General features: G+C 45.9%; 4 protein-coding genes across 4 annotated transcripts in view; 3 read left to right on the top strand and 1 right to left on the bottom strand.

Moving 5' to 3' along the window:
• LOC128713350 (uncharacterized) overlaps positions 1-2,325 on the bottom strand; it is a 32,894-nt gene extending 30,569 nt beyond the window's left edge. The window contains exon 1 of the mRNA XM_053808208.1: positions 2,251-2,325. The gene's annotated coding sequence lies outside the window, so the exon portion shown is untranslated. The remainder of the gene's footprint in view (positions 1-2,250) is intronic.
• Positions 2,326-6,532: 4,207 nt separating this feature from the next.
• Positions 6,533-8,106, top strand: LOC128713585 (carnosine N-methyltransferase). Its single transcript, XM_053808444.1, has 7 exons — positions 6,533-6,663; positions 6,739-6,988; positions 7,051-7,169; positions 7,250-7,390; positions 7,459-7,621; positions 7,697-7,930; positions 8,002-8,106. The coding sequence occupies exons 1-7, from the start codon at positions 6,533-6,535 to the stop codon at positions 8,104-8,106; spliced, it is 1,143 nt and encodes a 380-aa protein (XP_053664419.1).
• A 729-nt stretch (positions 8,107-8,835) lies between these two features.
• Positions 8,836-9,231, top strand: LOC128716257 (jupiter microtubule associated homolog 1). Its single transcript, XM_053811178.1, has one exon. The coding sequence runs from the start codon at positions 8,836-8,838 to the stop codon at positions 9,229-9,231; it is 396 nt and encodes a 131-aa protein (XP_053667153.1).
• Positions 9,232-10,259: 1,028 nt separating this feature from the next.
• On the top strand, positions 10,260-11,870 carry LOC128716256 (CCR4-NOT transcription complex subunit 11). The gene is made up of 5 exons (XM_053811177.1): positions 10,260-10,276; positions 10,343-10,437; positions 10,507-10,742; positions 10,811-11,344; positions 11,403-11,870. The coding sequence occupies exons 1-5, from the start codon at positions 10,260-10,262 to the stop codon at positions 11,868-11,870; spliced, it is 1,350 nt and encodes a 449-aa protein (XP_053667152.1).
• Positions 11,871-12,815: the final 945 nt, after the last annotated feature.

Below are 12,815 nucleotides of genomic sequence, written 5' to 3'. Positions count from 1 at the left end.
CGTACACCGGGGGGGAGAAGTTGATTATTTTTTATGCTGATAGGCTTTTCTACTTAACTTTCAGCTGGAATCTTCCTTTTTTGCAATGGAAACGTAACCTTCTCCAACAAAATGCGAGGAAATCCCGTCGTTGAACAACCAGAACACCCGGTGCGCTCTTCATTCTTTGCACGTAAAAACCTGATTAAAGCTTTTTCAGAGGGTTTTTTTTTGCTGTAACTTACGCAAACAACACTATACCCCAGAACTGGATGACATTTTTTACCCAGCCAGCCGAAATTAAATTAGAAGCTCCAATAACCTTTTCGCCAAAATGCTGGCACAAAAGACTTAAACGATTGTGATTGGGGAAGAAATTGTTTTGTGGCATATGTTAGGATGTCGACTTTGGCACACTATTTGGAAGTTTCGAAAGGGCACAAAGCGCGCTCAACTGTTAATCAAATCATAGCGAGAACGAGTCTCTTTTAGGGTTTTTTTTTATTGTAGAAATCAAGTACTGATCGGACCTTCAACATACAGCTGCTCTTGGAGATGTTGGCGGAACAGCAACAGCAGGAACTCCTTCCATTTCTTCATTAACTCAAAAATATGATGACAAAGTCAGGAGCTTTTTTTTAGGAGCATAGACTGGGTTTTTTTTAGAATCCCAGTCAAGCTTGCCATACATGTAAGAATGACAATGACCAACATCACATCACCAGGTTGTTGCTCAGAAGAATGTTTGATCCCGTATGTGAGGAAGGACATTGAAGGTCCCGCCACAATATCGAATCCTACACATGTACAAAGGAGATTAATGAGTGGAAGAAAATGATTTGTGGTTGATTGAATACCCAATGAGCAAATTTTAGTGATAAGAGTGATCTAGTGATTCGCAATTCAATTAAACTCATAAATGGACATTCAGCGTTTAGAAAACAATAAACACAATAATCAACAAAAACCAATCTTGCCGTTGTAGTACGCTGTTATCAGCCCGATGATCTAGTTTAGGAAAAAAAGCCACCCGATTTAGCGCCCTCATGCAAAGCCAACATCCGATTTAAACCATTCATCTCAAACCGCAACGTTATTGGCACGGATCAATGGATTATCTGGTACGGCAACGACGAAATGTCTCCATTTACCAATCCCATCATGACCATGATGCTTTCGTGCTATTTTGGGAGTTTCACGGTAAACGGAAACCGGCAGGACGCTCGGATCCATATTGCCACCTAATTTCGCTTTGTCATCGATTGCTCGCGGTGGTCAACGGCAGACCTTGGGGTGTTCCAAAAGCAAAAGAAGCAGGAAAGAAAACGGAAACGCTTCACGGTGTTGAAAAGCGGCTGTCAGCCGGCGACTCTTTGCAGGCTGCGACATCCACAACACAGCGTTGGCAAACACGCAGCAACCGAAACGATCTAATAAGGCAGCCTTTGGCCTTTCCCTTGGCCTTCGGTGTCAATTCTCCGGGGGTGTATCCTTATTGCGGGGGTGCCTCGTAAAAGCGTATTAAATAGCAATCCCATCGGAATCCAGTGCATAATCGCCTCCGGGCAAAACGGCGGACCCGGTAAAAGGCGCGCTGTCTACGTTTAATGGGATGGATTCGGATGGGTTCGGCCGGTGGTTGGGATTTTAACGACTTTCTACATTTTCCCAATTGTGGCGCACACTCACGCACTCTGCAGTCTGTCGCGTCATTACAAATTGCTACATTTCGGCACAAAACTGGTCGTACAGAGCAAAATTACTTCATGTCGCGTCTAGTTCGTCGAGCACATTCTTCCAGCGCGCATTCTTGGTGCTCTGCTCAGATAATGGGAAGAGTCATCCACAAAACAGCGCAACCCAGAAGAGTGCAAATGGACAAATGTGACGCTTACGAATGGATCGAAGCCCGCAGACATGAATCATGCACGAGCCGGGTTTGACACCATCGTCGGCAGGCTGGCGCGCGTGACGTTTCACTGTTTTCCATATGCAAAATCCCCTCTCTTTTCGACCACGTTCCACTGCAGGTCGCATCAGCGCTGACGTCAGCAGCGAATTCTCCAGTACCAGTGCGTCCACTGGAGAGGAGTTTGGTTGGAGGTTTTGAACTCCGATACCGTTGGTGCAATTCTAGTCACGCAATATATGACATTGTTTTCCGTCAACGATTAGAGATGACGAATGAAAGGAATAATGTCAGCGATATGTTGAACTGCAATGAACAGAAATAAATTGTTAAAAGCTTTCTTGCCCATCGTGCGAGCTTACCTTGTGTCTTAGCTTCCAAACACATTACATTTCCTTCCGGGCGCCAAAACACCAGACACGCACACACACATCCACAACGTCGCAAAAACCGGAATAGGATCTTCGCCGATGACAACCAGGCCGTTCCAACACGGAGCAACTAAAGATCACGCGTCAGCGACAGCTCAACGTCTCACCGGAGTGAGCCACGGAGCAGGTGAGCCAAATCAAACGGTGATCGTTTTCCGAACTGCGAGAGCGTGCGAACACAACGTAGAACGTGTACGCGAAAGATGACAGTTGGGGGGGCACACAATAGATCACACGCACGCATACACAAACACGAGACTGAAGGGCTGCGTGATCGTTTTGATTCTTTTTTTTTGTTTCAAGCTGCTTCCAACAAGCACACGCACCTAACACCACCCAACACACGCGCACACACACCGGTGTCACACACGTGTGCAATGATCGGAGATTTGTTACGCACCCGCAACAGGTGGGCTGCTGCTTGATCGCACTTTTTTTATCTCCTATATTCACTTTTTTTCCTTTTCTTTTCCTCCACTAACACACAAACACACACAGTAGGCGCTCGACGCAAAACGTGAAAACTTTCTCACCCCGTGGCTCTCACACCGAACGACTCACAAACACCAGAGATCTTGGTGTACACTTTCTCACCCAGGATGATGATCGTGGATGATGTTTTTTTTTTGCTTCTTCTTCGGTTTCGCTATTTACACCTGATTCCACTTTCGACTCGTTTTTCCGTCCCCGGATAAGGAAAAGCTGTTAGACACGTTGCACATCTACCCCGGGCCTGGTGGTTTTGCCGTTTCACTGATGCTGCTGCTGTCTGCTGCTATGCTGTCGATTTCTGCTGCGAGTAACTGCGGGAGAAGGAAAAACAATTCGCTTTAGCCAGGCAGCCCAACCAACGGATGGGGTGGTTCTTGTGGGCGGCGGGGCCATAAGGCCTTTCGCTTTTTTTTTCACCGCCACATCACATTCGCTTGTTTGTTTCGCTGCCCATTCACTGTTACTTCCTTTTTCTGCATTTTGTTTCGATTTCTCTCTCACTCTCCCTTCTATTTTTTTCTTTTCATTGCCTCGGAGCATTCGGAATTCCAACGCTCTTTTTTGCGTTTTCCTTCCGCTTTGGATCCTTCAATTATCCACTTTGCAACGGGAAAAATTTAATCATTTAAATCCCCAAGGTTGTTACAAGCGCGAGTTGCGATATTTTATGAATTTCCATTCGGAATTAAAGATATAATTTGCTAGAATTTAGTATGTTACTTATTGTGAGTTTAATGCTTTTTAGGCGATCATGATGTGATCATCCATTTTTACAAATTCAATACAACGGCACACAGAAATTGATGAAATTTTGAACATCAGTGAACCTGGATTTGGAGGCAACCATTAGTGGAGGCAAACGTTACATGTATTTTTGTACTAGCTTTGTCCCAATCTTGAAGGACACAGAGCAGCGTTAAATCACTTTTATCAACATTATTTCTATTGCTTACAGAAAGAAGAACTGATGAACCAGATCATCTCACTGAGAACAACCTGCTCACTAACCGATGATAATGTCAACACACGCATTAATGCATCCAAGTGTGTACGCTGTCCCGATGCTACAACAATGCAAAACTGATGCAAAGGATTATTCTCTGGCCAGACATTCGACAACAATTCAACATAAGTGACACCGTTTTGAAAAGTAATAAGTTATAATTTGAATAATTTTAATTAGAAAAAGTGAAAGCACAGAAAGCATGAAGACTATCTGGATAAAAATTGAACAAAAGTCCCTCACTTTACATCATGTTTCCACCCCGCGGCAAGACAAATCGGAAACACCGTCCCAAGCACCACACGTCCGCTTACCTCGCGCACGCTTTAACCAATGCAAAAGTGACAACTGCGACCAATACTAACAAACCCGCGGGCCTGTGGATCGGATCGGTAACGTCATCAGCTGGTTAGCTTTGGTGGTGGACGTTTGCGTTGTCGCACGCTATCCGTCGTCGGTTTGTACTACGTGAAGGTAAAGGAACAACAAAGCAATCAAAGCATTTTCTCCCCCATTAACAGGTGAACAAAATCATCCAGCACTGGCAGGATTTTGCAAATCTTCTGATGACGTGAAGATATAAAAGCACATCGGACCGGGACACAACAACACGATACAGCAAAAGCACGGGATCTAAGAAGGTGTTGGGGATGACAGTTGCTGCCGTCTTTTTTTTTTTCGTTTCTCGAAGAAAGATGACGTTTTCACAGAAAACCGGGGGGTTTGGGCACACATACGCGATCGCGAACGAACCACACACACAAACACCTACGCACCCACGTGTGTGTGTGCCGCAGCAAATGAAAAAAACCAGTCCACAACCATACACTGCTGACTCACATCGCCGAGGTGAGGCAAATTTTGCGACAACTGGAAACTGGACAGCCCGCCAAAGGGTCAAAATACATGCTGACTTTCTCGCTTTTCCCTCACCGACCGACACACACAAACATACACCCAAGGGTCCACGCACGCATCACCGTAATCGGGGAGTCCGGATTGGAATGTTGACCCGTGGCTTTGGCAAAAAGTTCACTCGGAAAGTCACCAGAAAACTCACTATCCGTAACGCCATAATCTTCACGAAGTCGGTGACGAGATGACACGATGGTGACACCAAACGGGTTGCTGTTTCGTTATTTGATAGTGTGTGCGTTTGCTGTGACGGGTGCCTTTCACAAATAAAAGCACCATTGTGTATCGTCCTTGCGTGGCAAAAGATAGAATTCCTTTCGTCGCGCACACACACGCACACACTCTGTTTGTCCCGTATCTCACACGCCAGAGAACAACGGTTTCCTCGAATTTTCGGCCTGCTGCCCAACCAGTGGGGAGCACTAACATCCGGGTATGGGGGGACCCGTAACGAGTCGTAGTAAAGCAAATATTGCTCACTGTTATTCGAGCTACGTGAAACTAGCGTGAATCGACGAATAGTAGGCCACACGGTCGTACAACATCCGTCCGTTCCCTTCAGCGTAATGCATGGAACCACTTTGCAAGTGATTCCGAGCGAAAAGAGCTGAAAAAAATCTATATCTGGCCTGACCTGTCCCTATCTGGGGCCGTCACTCTCTCTGTGCAGGGTAGTGCAATTTCGTCGCTACACTTGGTTGCAAAAAACCACAGCCAGGGGGAGCGAGGGAGGGGGGACATTGGGGATTTTCCTACCCCGTAAGTAGTCGTGTCACACGGGGGCAACACACACTGTTCACCTCGTTCGCCCCACATTCGAAGACGGGATTTTCGCGATTTAGCTGGCCGCCGACTGGACACATAAAAGTTTCACTTTTTTGACAACTCACTTACACTTTTGCCTTTTTCACACCCCCTTACTACAAGCACGGACCCCACACACAACGGGCCACAAATTTACTTTACGCACTCAGCTCACAATCTTCGTTTCTTGCAACTTCATGGCACTGTCTGTGAGTGTGTGTGTCAAAGAGGGAGCACAAAAAAACGACACGGCACGGGGCTATATTATTATTGTTATTACTTTCGCCCATCCGCACCGTTCGATTGGGAAATCAAGATTGCGAACGAATGTGGACGAGAATGCGACCACGACCCCAGGGCTGGCACTGCACCCACTACCACCACCACCGTTGCCAGAGGAAACTACCACCCGAAATCAACCCGACGGGTCCCACACAGTACCACCAGCTTACCAGCTGCACTCTACTACTACTACGTTTGCGATTGCACTGATGCTGCTGCTGCGTGCATCCCTTTCTTCGACGGTTTGGAAAAACGGGCCTTTTTTCGGGGAATGAACGTAGCGAGCGAGCCTGTGTCACCGTGGAAAACCCGACCTGTCATGTTTCGCAATGTGTGTATCGCTATTTCTTTCGCTCTCCCGCTCTCGGCCGTTTCCAAATGTCATGCGTGGCATACATTCTTTTGTTTTTCATGACAAAGAAGCGTTAATTCTATGTTGAACGGAGTGAAAATTACAGTGAGAATGCATTTCAACTAATATATTCAATTTGGGCAATTGGTTTTACAAATATAATGTGAAATTTCATGTGCCATTAGCAACGAACACCACCCCAAGACTGGAAAGCTCACGACTCTGTATGGTAAACGAGCAGCAAAAGTGCATCTCGCAACTGTCAAACCCGTTGTGGTGCATTTGTTTTTATTTGCAATTTGCTGGATACGCCGCATACAAATCAGTTTAGGAGTTTTAAAAGCGCTCTTCGTAACCATTTCGCCATGGAATCGTCGTCAGCTTCGAACAATGCCAAAGACACGTTAAAGGACGATCCCGAGACAAGTGTATCCGAAGATATGGAGGAAGAGCGTAAAAACTTTTTTAAAATCATTGCCGCCTTCAAGTACTACAGGTATGGGGTAGAAAACGTGCGTCGCAGCGTGGTTATCAGCGTTACTTTAAACACGTTGAAAATTGCTCCTTTTAGGCACAGCTCTATGGCGGAACTTAAGCGAAAGGAAGCGTTTCTGAAGACGCTGCCACCAGCACACCAGAAGATGCTGTCCAATTACCAGGAGCACCTGCAAAACCTGAAACACTGCATCGACGTGAATGCGCAGGTTATTAAGCAGATCATACAGGATGCAAACTGTCTCTTCCAAAATGCCGACCACAACATCGAACCGGAGCTGCAACCATCGGACGGTTTAAAGCTTCGTTATCAGGACTTTCAAAAGGTAGCTGGAATGGGTGTTTGCGTTGGCTTCTTTTCTCACTATACGTGTCGATTGTGTTACAGGTACAAATAACGATGAAACAGATATTTCGCGACTGGAGCGAACAGGGCAAACTTGAGCGGGATCAGTGCTACACTCCCATAATAGACGAGATTACGACATTTTTCGATCCAGCCAAATAGTGAGTTGATGGGGCAGTCTAAGATAGCGGACACACACACACCACCGTTATCTAATCATGACATTTCGTGTTGTTTTCAGTGACCTCTCAAAGGTGAAAATACTGGTGCCCGGCGCAGGTCTAGGTCGTTTGATTTATGAGCTTGCCTGTCAGGGGTTCTACTGTGAAGGAAACGAATTTTCTCTCTTCATGCTGATTGCATCCAATTTTGTGCTAAACAGGTAGAGATGGGCTTGTTGCTTAACGTGGCATTTATCTAAACTGCTTCCTTCGGGGCTTTTTCTTACAGATGCGTTATCGCAAATCAATGTACAATCTATCCTTGGGTGCACCAGTTTGTGAACAATCTGTCGCAGCAGAACCAGCTCGTTCCGGTGACGTTTCCCGATGTCAGCCCCAGGAAATTTCCCCCAAAGGGAACGATGAACATGGTGGCGGGAGACTTTCTACAGGTAAGTTTTGCAAACATGCGTGCCATTGGATTATTTACCGTACGAAAACAATTATTTGTCCCTTTTTCCATGCAGGTATACCGCGACGAGGATTACTGGGAGTGTATAGCGACGTGCTTTTTCATCGACTGTGCTAACAACATTATCGAATTTGTTGAGGTGATTAAGAAAATCTTGAAACCCGGAGGTATTTGGGTAAATCTAGGCCCACTGCTTTATCACTTCTCGGATGTGCCAGGTGAGGGTAGCATCGAACCGACGTATGAAGATCTGCTGGAAATCATTCGCTCTCTTGGTTTCATCATTCTCGTAAGTACACCCAAATCTCATATCCTGTTTGGTAGTATAATTTTGACATACCTTTCTATTGTTCTTTGCAGAAAAATGAAACGAATGTTGTAACGACATACTCTCAAAATCCCAACTCTATGCACCAAAGCCACTACAACAGTATATACTTGGTTTGCCAGAAGCCCGGCAATTGACCTCATGCCATCGCTCTTCTCGTTTCGCGAGTCGTTGTGTATTGCGAAACCGGACGGCTGTACATGATATATAGACAAATATGTAACGATTTATTTGCATTGGTAAGATTAAATGTGTCTAGGAAATGTAACTTTGCAGTCATTTACAATGAAATCCGAAGTATTGTCACCACAAAGTATATCAAAACGTATTCGCTCTGGTTTCTGTAAGGTGTATTGATTTGTTAAAATGAGCATATATTGCTTAAAACAACTTTCATAAAGCAATTTGAACCATTTTCTTAAAAATAACGTTCTTGTTAAAGCAAATATTTCAAATTCCAAAAGGCCCAAAACTTTGGGGCATGTTCAGAATTTAAACCGTTTGTATATTCTCACAAAGGGATTTATTTCGATTATAAATTTCTTTAAGCTACTTTGGAGTCATTTTTGGATGACTTTCGACAACGTTTAGTTACATTAATTTCGCAAGTTGTCACATTTGATGATACCTTGGGGCAACACGCCGTGCGACCTATTTTCCACCTTTTGCTATCTGTCAAACGCACACAAAACGCCAACTGAATTTTCAGCACCTTGCGTCGCTTCATTTTATTGATCCACTAAAAAACGACTCGACTGCACACTCGTGGTGTTAAGCAGAAGAAGGCGTGCTCGCAACAGTGTTACTGAAGCTTCTGATACCGTTTGTCCGAAGACTATCCGCTTCCGTTAGATCCGTACATCGTCATGTCGTCGACAAACTTTAACGTTGGTGTGGCCGCTGAATCGAAACCATCGAGCCGCGTACTGAAACCTCCGGGCGGTGGCCATTCGGATATTTTCGGTTCCTCGGACGTACGGCAAAATCCGCCCCGACCGAAGAACAACCAGCAAAACTCGTCCAACATGAATGCGGTGATGGGCACGATGGATCCGAACGAAACGCTCGATACGGCGAAGCGTACATCGTCGTCCGCTACCACCGGTGGTGACAGCCCATCGACACCAGCCCAAAATGGATCCGCCACGGCGTCATCGAACGGAGCATCGTCGGGCGGTGGTGCGGAAGCTAGCAAGCCCGGTTCGGCCTCGTCGGAACGGGCCCGTGTGCCACCGGGTGGTCACTCGCAAGGTTTCTGGTGATGTGTCTGGCCCTTGCACACATCCCCCAGCACCACCACCACCCTACACATCGAAGCCGCAGTATCGCGCATTGCATTGCACCTGCTCTTTGCATCGGAACCAAAACTCACGGGATGTTCGGTCAACACACCCGCACGCCAGGTCTCGGCTTTTCTATGTTTACATCGTGTGTACTCTACTCTGTAGCCTCTACCTCCCGTGAAGTGTGAGCATGGTGTGCGTGTGTGCAACAACGACCCACCCCCAGGCCGCTCGCGGAGAGTGCTCCATTTTGTTTGTTAGTGTCTTGTGTACCTCAATATTCTTGATAGCTTTTAAAACACTTACACACCTCACCCCTAAAGAAACACCCTTCGTTAGCCTTCGCCTCGTGGGATGGCTAGCAGTACTGCCAAAAAAAGACGACACAAAACCTTTACTTAATGCTACTATACTAACTATTACTTTCTAATTGTGTATTTTGCGTATGGTATTATAACTTCCAAAAAGTGAACCGTGAGCTGGGGCCGCTAGAACCAATGGCGCTGGGCCCTATCTCTCTTACACAAATGACGGAACAAATAAATTATACACTACAGCTTAATTAAAAGCCAGCTGCATTGAAATCATGCGTATGCGTTCCCTTCTCGCACTTTCTCAGGGCGAAGATACTAATCCGAAAATAGCCACAGATTTCAGAATAGGGATGCATTTTCACCGCCTATCCAAATGGATTCTTCGGTGCGTCGTTGTTACGGGATACGCAACGGTTGCTGTTGAGCATGGGAAAACATAATTACGTATGCGTGGTGTCCCCCCGGATACCATGGCAAAGCCCTTTTTTATTTAACGATTTTTCTTTCTTCGCATTTGCGTCGTTTTCTTTCGCTGCCTCCCCACCTTCAATGCTGTCAAAATGCACAATGAAAGGGATTGTTTTGGTTTCTGCGATCGTGCGCATATTTCAGCGTCAGCTGTTGACGATTTGCCGTTCCCCGGAAACGGGAACTTTCTCTTAATTTATTAATTGAAAACAAAACTTTGCAAAGATGCGTGAACTATATGAGTAAGTTGAATGTTTTTTAGGTTCCTTTTTGGTGGGGGTTTGTCTAATCTTTGTCCTATTTTGCAGTTTGATTACCGGCAAGAATATCGACCATCAAACGTTCGAAAGCGTCTCGACAATTATACAGAAAAGGTTCACCAATGCGGGCAACTGGTTTCAGGGTATGTTTGACTACTCCCGGCCTACTAGATGATCATGAAAACGCTTTCCTTCCACTTGCCATTCCACAGTCGGATCAGCCCTTGCTTTACTGCTGCTACAGAACGATCTGACTTATCCGTTTAACCGGCTAGCGGGTATCTATGTGCTGTACGACATACGACGCAAAGAGCAAGCGGAGTCGCCGTTTTACCTCTTTTTAGCTCGATTTCTGGAACCCATCGGTGGTGTGACGCCGAACAACAACCGGCGACAGATGGTTGAGCTAAAATTCATACACCTGCTGTTGTCAAACGGTGATCCCGAGGTAACCAACCATTCCCGTGTTTCATCCATGATGGTTTATGTTAAGAATCTTTTTCATCAAACTTTCAGATTGATAAAAAGTCTCCGCGAATGTTTTGTCAAGCTTTTGCCGCCTTGCCCACACCAATCGGTCCGGCCGAAATAGCGTTTGTGAAAGCGAAAGCAACGGAACGGTTGAAAGAGTTCCCGCTGACCGTACGATCGAACGTGGTGAACGTAGTGCCAGCGATTGCGGTTCTACCCGGCCGGGAACCAGCCCTCAAAAACTACACCGGGCCGACCATCGAAGAGCTCATCAACGGCATGACACTGAATCCGAGCAACCCCCTAACGAATGCTCTTGGGCCTACTTTTATGTCCGTGGCGCCTCCATTGCTGACCTGTGAGGATGAACTTATTTGGCTTGATTTAGGCAGCCCGTCCTACCACAAACCCGTCTACAACAGTTGCAGCGATGCGGAACCAACACCGGACAAATGTTTGCAGACGCTACTCGATCAGTCGTTTAGGCAAGCTTTAAGCATTGCGGACCAGCAAACGCTCGTGAACGAGCTGGAGAAGGACACGCAACAAACGCATCTTTCTTGCGTTACACCGGAAAAGGTACTGCGTTACGAGTCCGAAACAGTTACAACAATGATAACATAATTTTTTTTTACAGCTTCCCAACTTAGTCGAGTACAATCCAACGATTGCTATCGAAATATTGATGCGAATGCTAAAAACGCGTCATATCGAGGCTTACCTGGAAGCTATCGTTGATATGGAGCTGTCCCTGCATTCGATGGAAGTGGTGAATCGACTTACCACGTCCGTCGATTTGCCGGTAAGCTTCGTGCATCTGTACATCGTCAACAGCATCGGTACGTGTTCCACGATCCGAGACAAGTACATGCAGAATCGGTTGGTTCGGTTGGTCTGCGTGTTTCTGCAGAGCCTGATCCGGAACAAGATCATCGACGTGAAGCAGCTGTACATTGAGATCGAAACGTTCTGCATTGAGTTTAGCCGGATACGAGAAGCTGCCGCTCTGTACCGATTGTTGAAGCAGCTGGAACTGGACCAGGGCACTGTGGCGGGAAGCTCCGGTACGTCTGCCGGTGCGGTACAGCCACCGAAGGAATCTTAGACAAAGGAAACGTGCAGCCACTAGAAGGAAGAATCTGGATGCAATAAACACATAGAGTTTATCATTAAGTTAGTACAACGACTTGTACTTAGTATTAGCAACGATAAAGTAATAAGTCAATTTCCTTAGTGTCGAAATCTGGAATGGATTAAATCCGGCATTAATAATAGTCAAGGATACACCTCTTGACGGGACGTACCACCAAACTAACAAAGGATTATTTTTTCACACATTTATTTACACACGTATTGATGTTGGTTTGTGGTGGTTGATTCTTATGGTTATGCGATTCAGGTTTCTGCCTTTTGCTTGGTTTGGTTTTGGTTTATGCTGCTGCTGGTACTGTTAACACCGTACATACTTCCATGCCCGGAGCAGTATACGCATCGGCGGTGGCAACGGTGACGAAGGGTGGGTGCTTTTCAAATAGCACATGACCACCAATCATAATACAAAAAAAACTTCACCCTACCATCCTTTGCAACATAAAAACGCTACGCAACTGCTCCGTTCGTTTCACACGCATTAAACGGTTATTATTCTGTTTTGGCCACCGTTTTTAGCTCGGCTAGCACACACCATCTCCGGTGGTATAACAACTACGGTGGCAAATTTCAACATAAAAACACATTTGAGCACACCTAAAACTCGTCTGTTTGATTCAATTGTACTTAAATGCCAGGCGTCGGGAGTTGCGCTGCCCGCGCGTCTACCGTCGCCATATACTGTTCTGTTAAATAGTTTGCCATCCTGAATGTTTTTACCCGATAAAATTGTCCTATTTTCACACAATGTGTACGGTCATGAAGCTGGCGGTAGGTTTTTACTTCATTAAAAATAGTTCTCTATGTTGAATAGGTGTTTGCCCATCGATGTTAGCAAAAAATGCGCATCCCACAGCATTGATGTGCAGCCGGGTTACGGTGTTGGGTGGCACTCCCACTA

This window comes from Anopheles marshallii, chromosome 3 (genome assembly GCF_943734725.1).
Source record: "Anopheles marshallii chromosome 3, idAnoMarsDA_429_01, whole genome shotgun sequence".
Classification (NCBI taxonomy): Eukaryota; Metazoa; Arthropoda; class Insecta; order Diptera; family Culicidae; genus Anopheles; species Anopheles marshallii.
This window is presented reverse-complemented; position numbering and strand designations above follow the sequence as displayed.

Bases quoted from the DNA above. Each gene is read 5' to 3' on its own strand.
- LOC128713585 (XM_053808444.1), top strand. From the start codon at position 6,533: ATGGAATCGTCGTCAGCTTCGAACAATGCCAAAGACACGTTAAAGGAC. The intron at 7,391-7,458 runs GTAGAGATGGGC...TTTTTCTTACAG, and splicing joins TCCAATTTTGTGCTAAACAG to ATGCGTTATCGCAAATCAAT. The intron at 7,931-8,001 runs GTAAGTACACCC...TGTTCTTTGCAG, and splicing joins CTCTTGGTTTCATCATTCTC to AAAAATGAAACGAATGTTGT.
- LOC128716257 (XM_053811178.1), top strand. From the start codon at position 8,836: ATGTCGTCGACAAACTTTAACGTTGGTGTGGCCGCTGAATCGAAACCA.
- LOC128716256 (XM_053811177.1), top strand. The intron at 10,438-10,506 runs GTATGTTTGACT...GCCATTCCACAG, and splicing joins TGCGGGCAACTGGTTTCAGG to TCGGATCAGCCCTTGCTTTA. The intron at 10,743-10,810 runs GTAACCAACCAT...TCAAACTTTCAG, and splicing joins TGTCAAACGGTGATCCCGAG to ATTGATAAAAAGTCTCCGCG.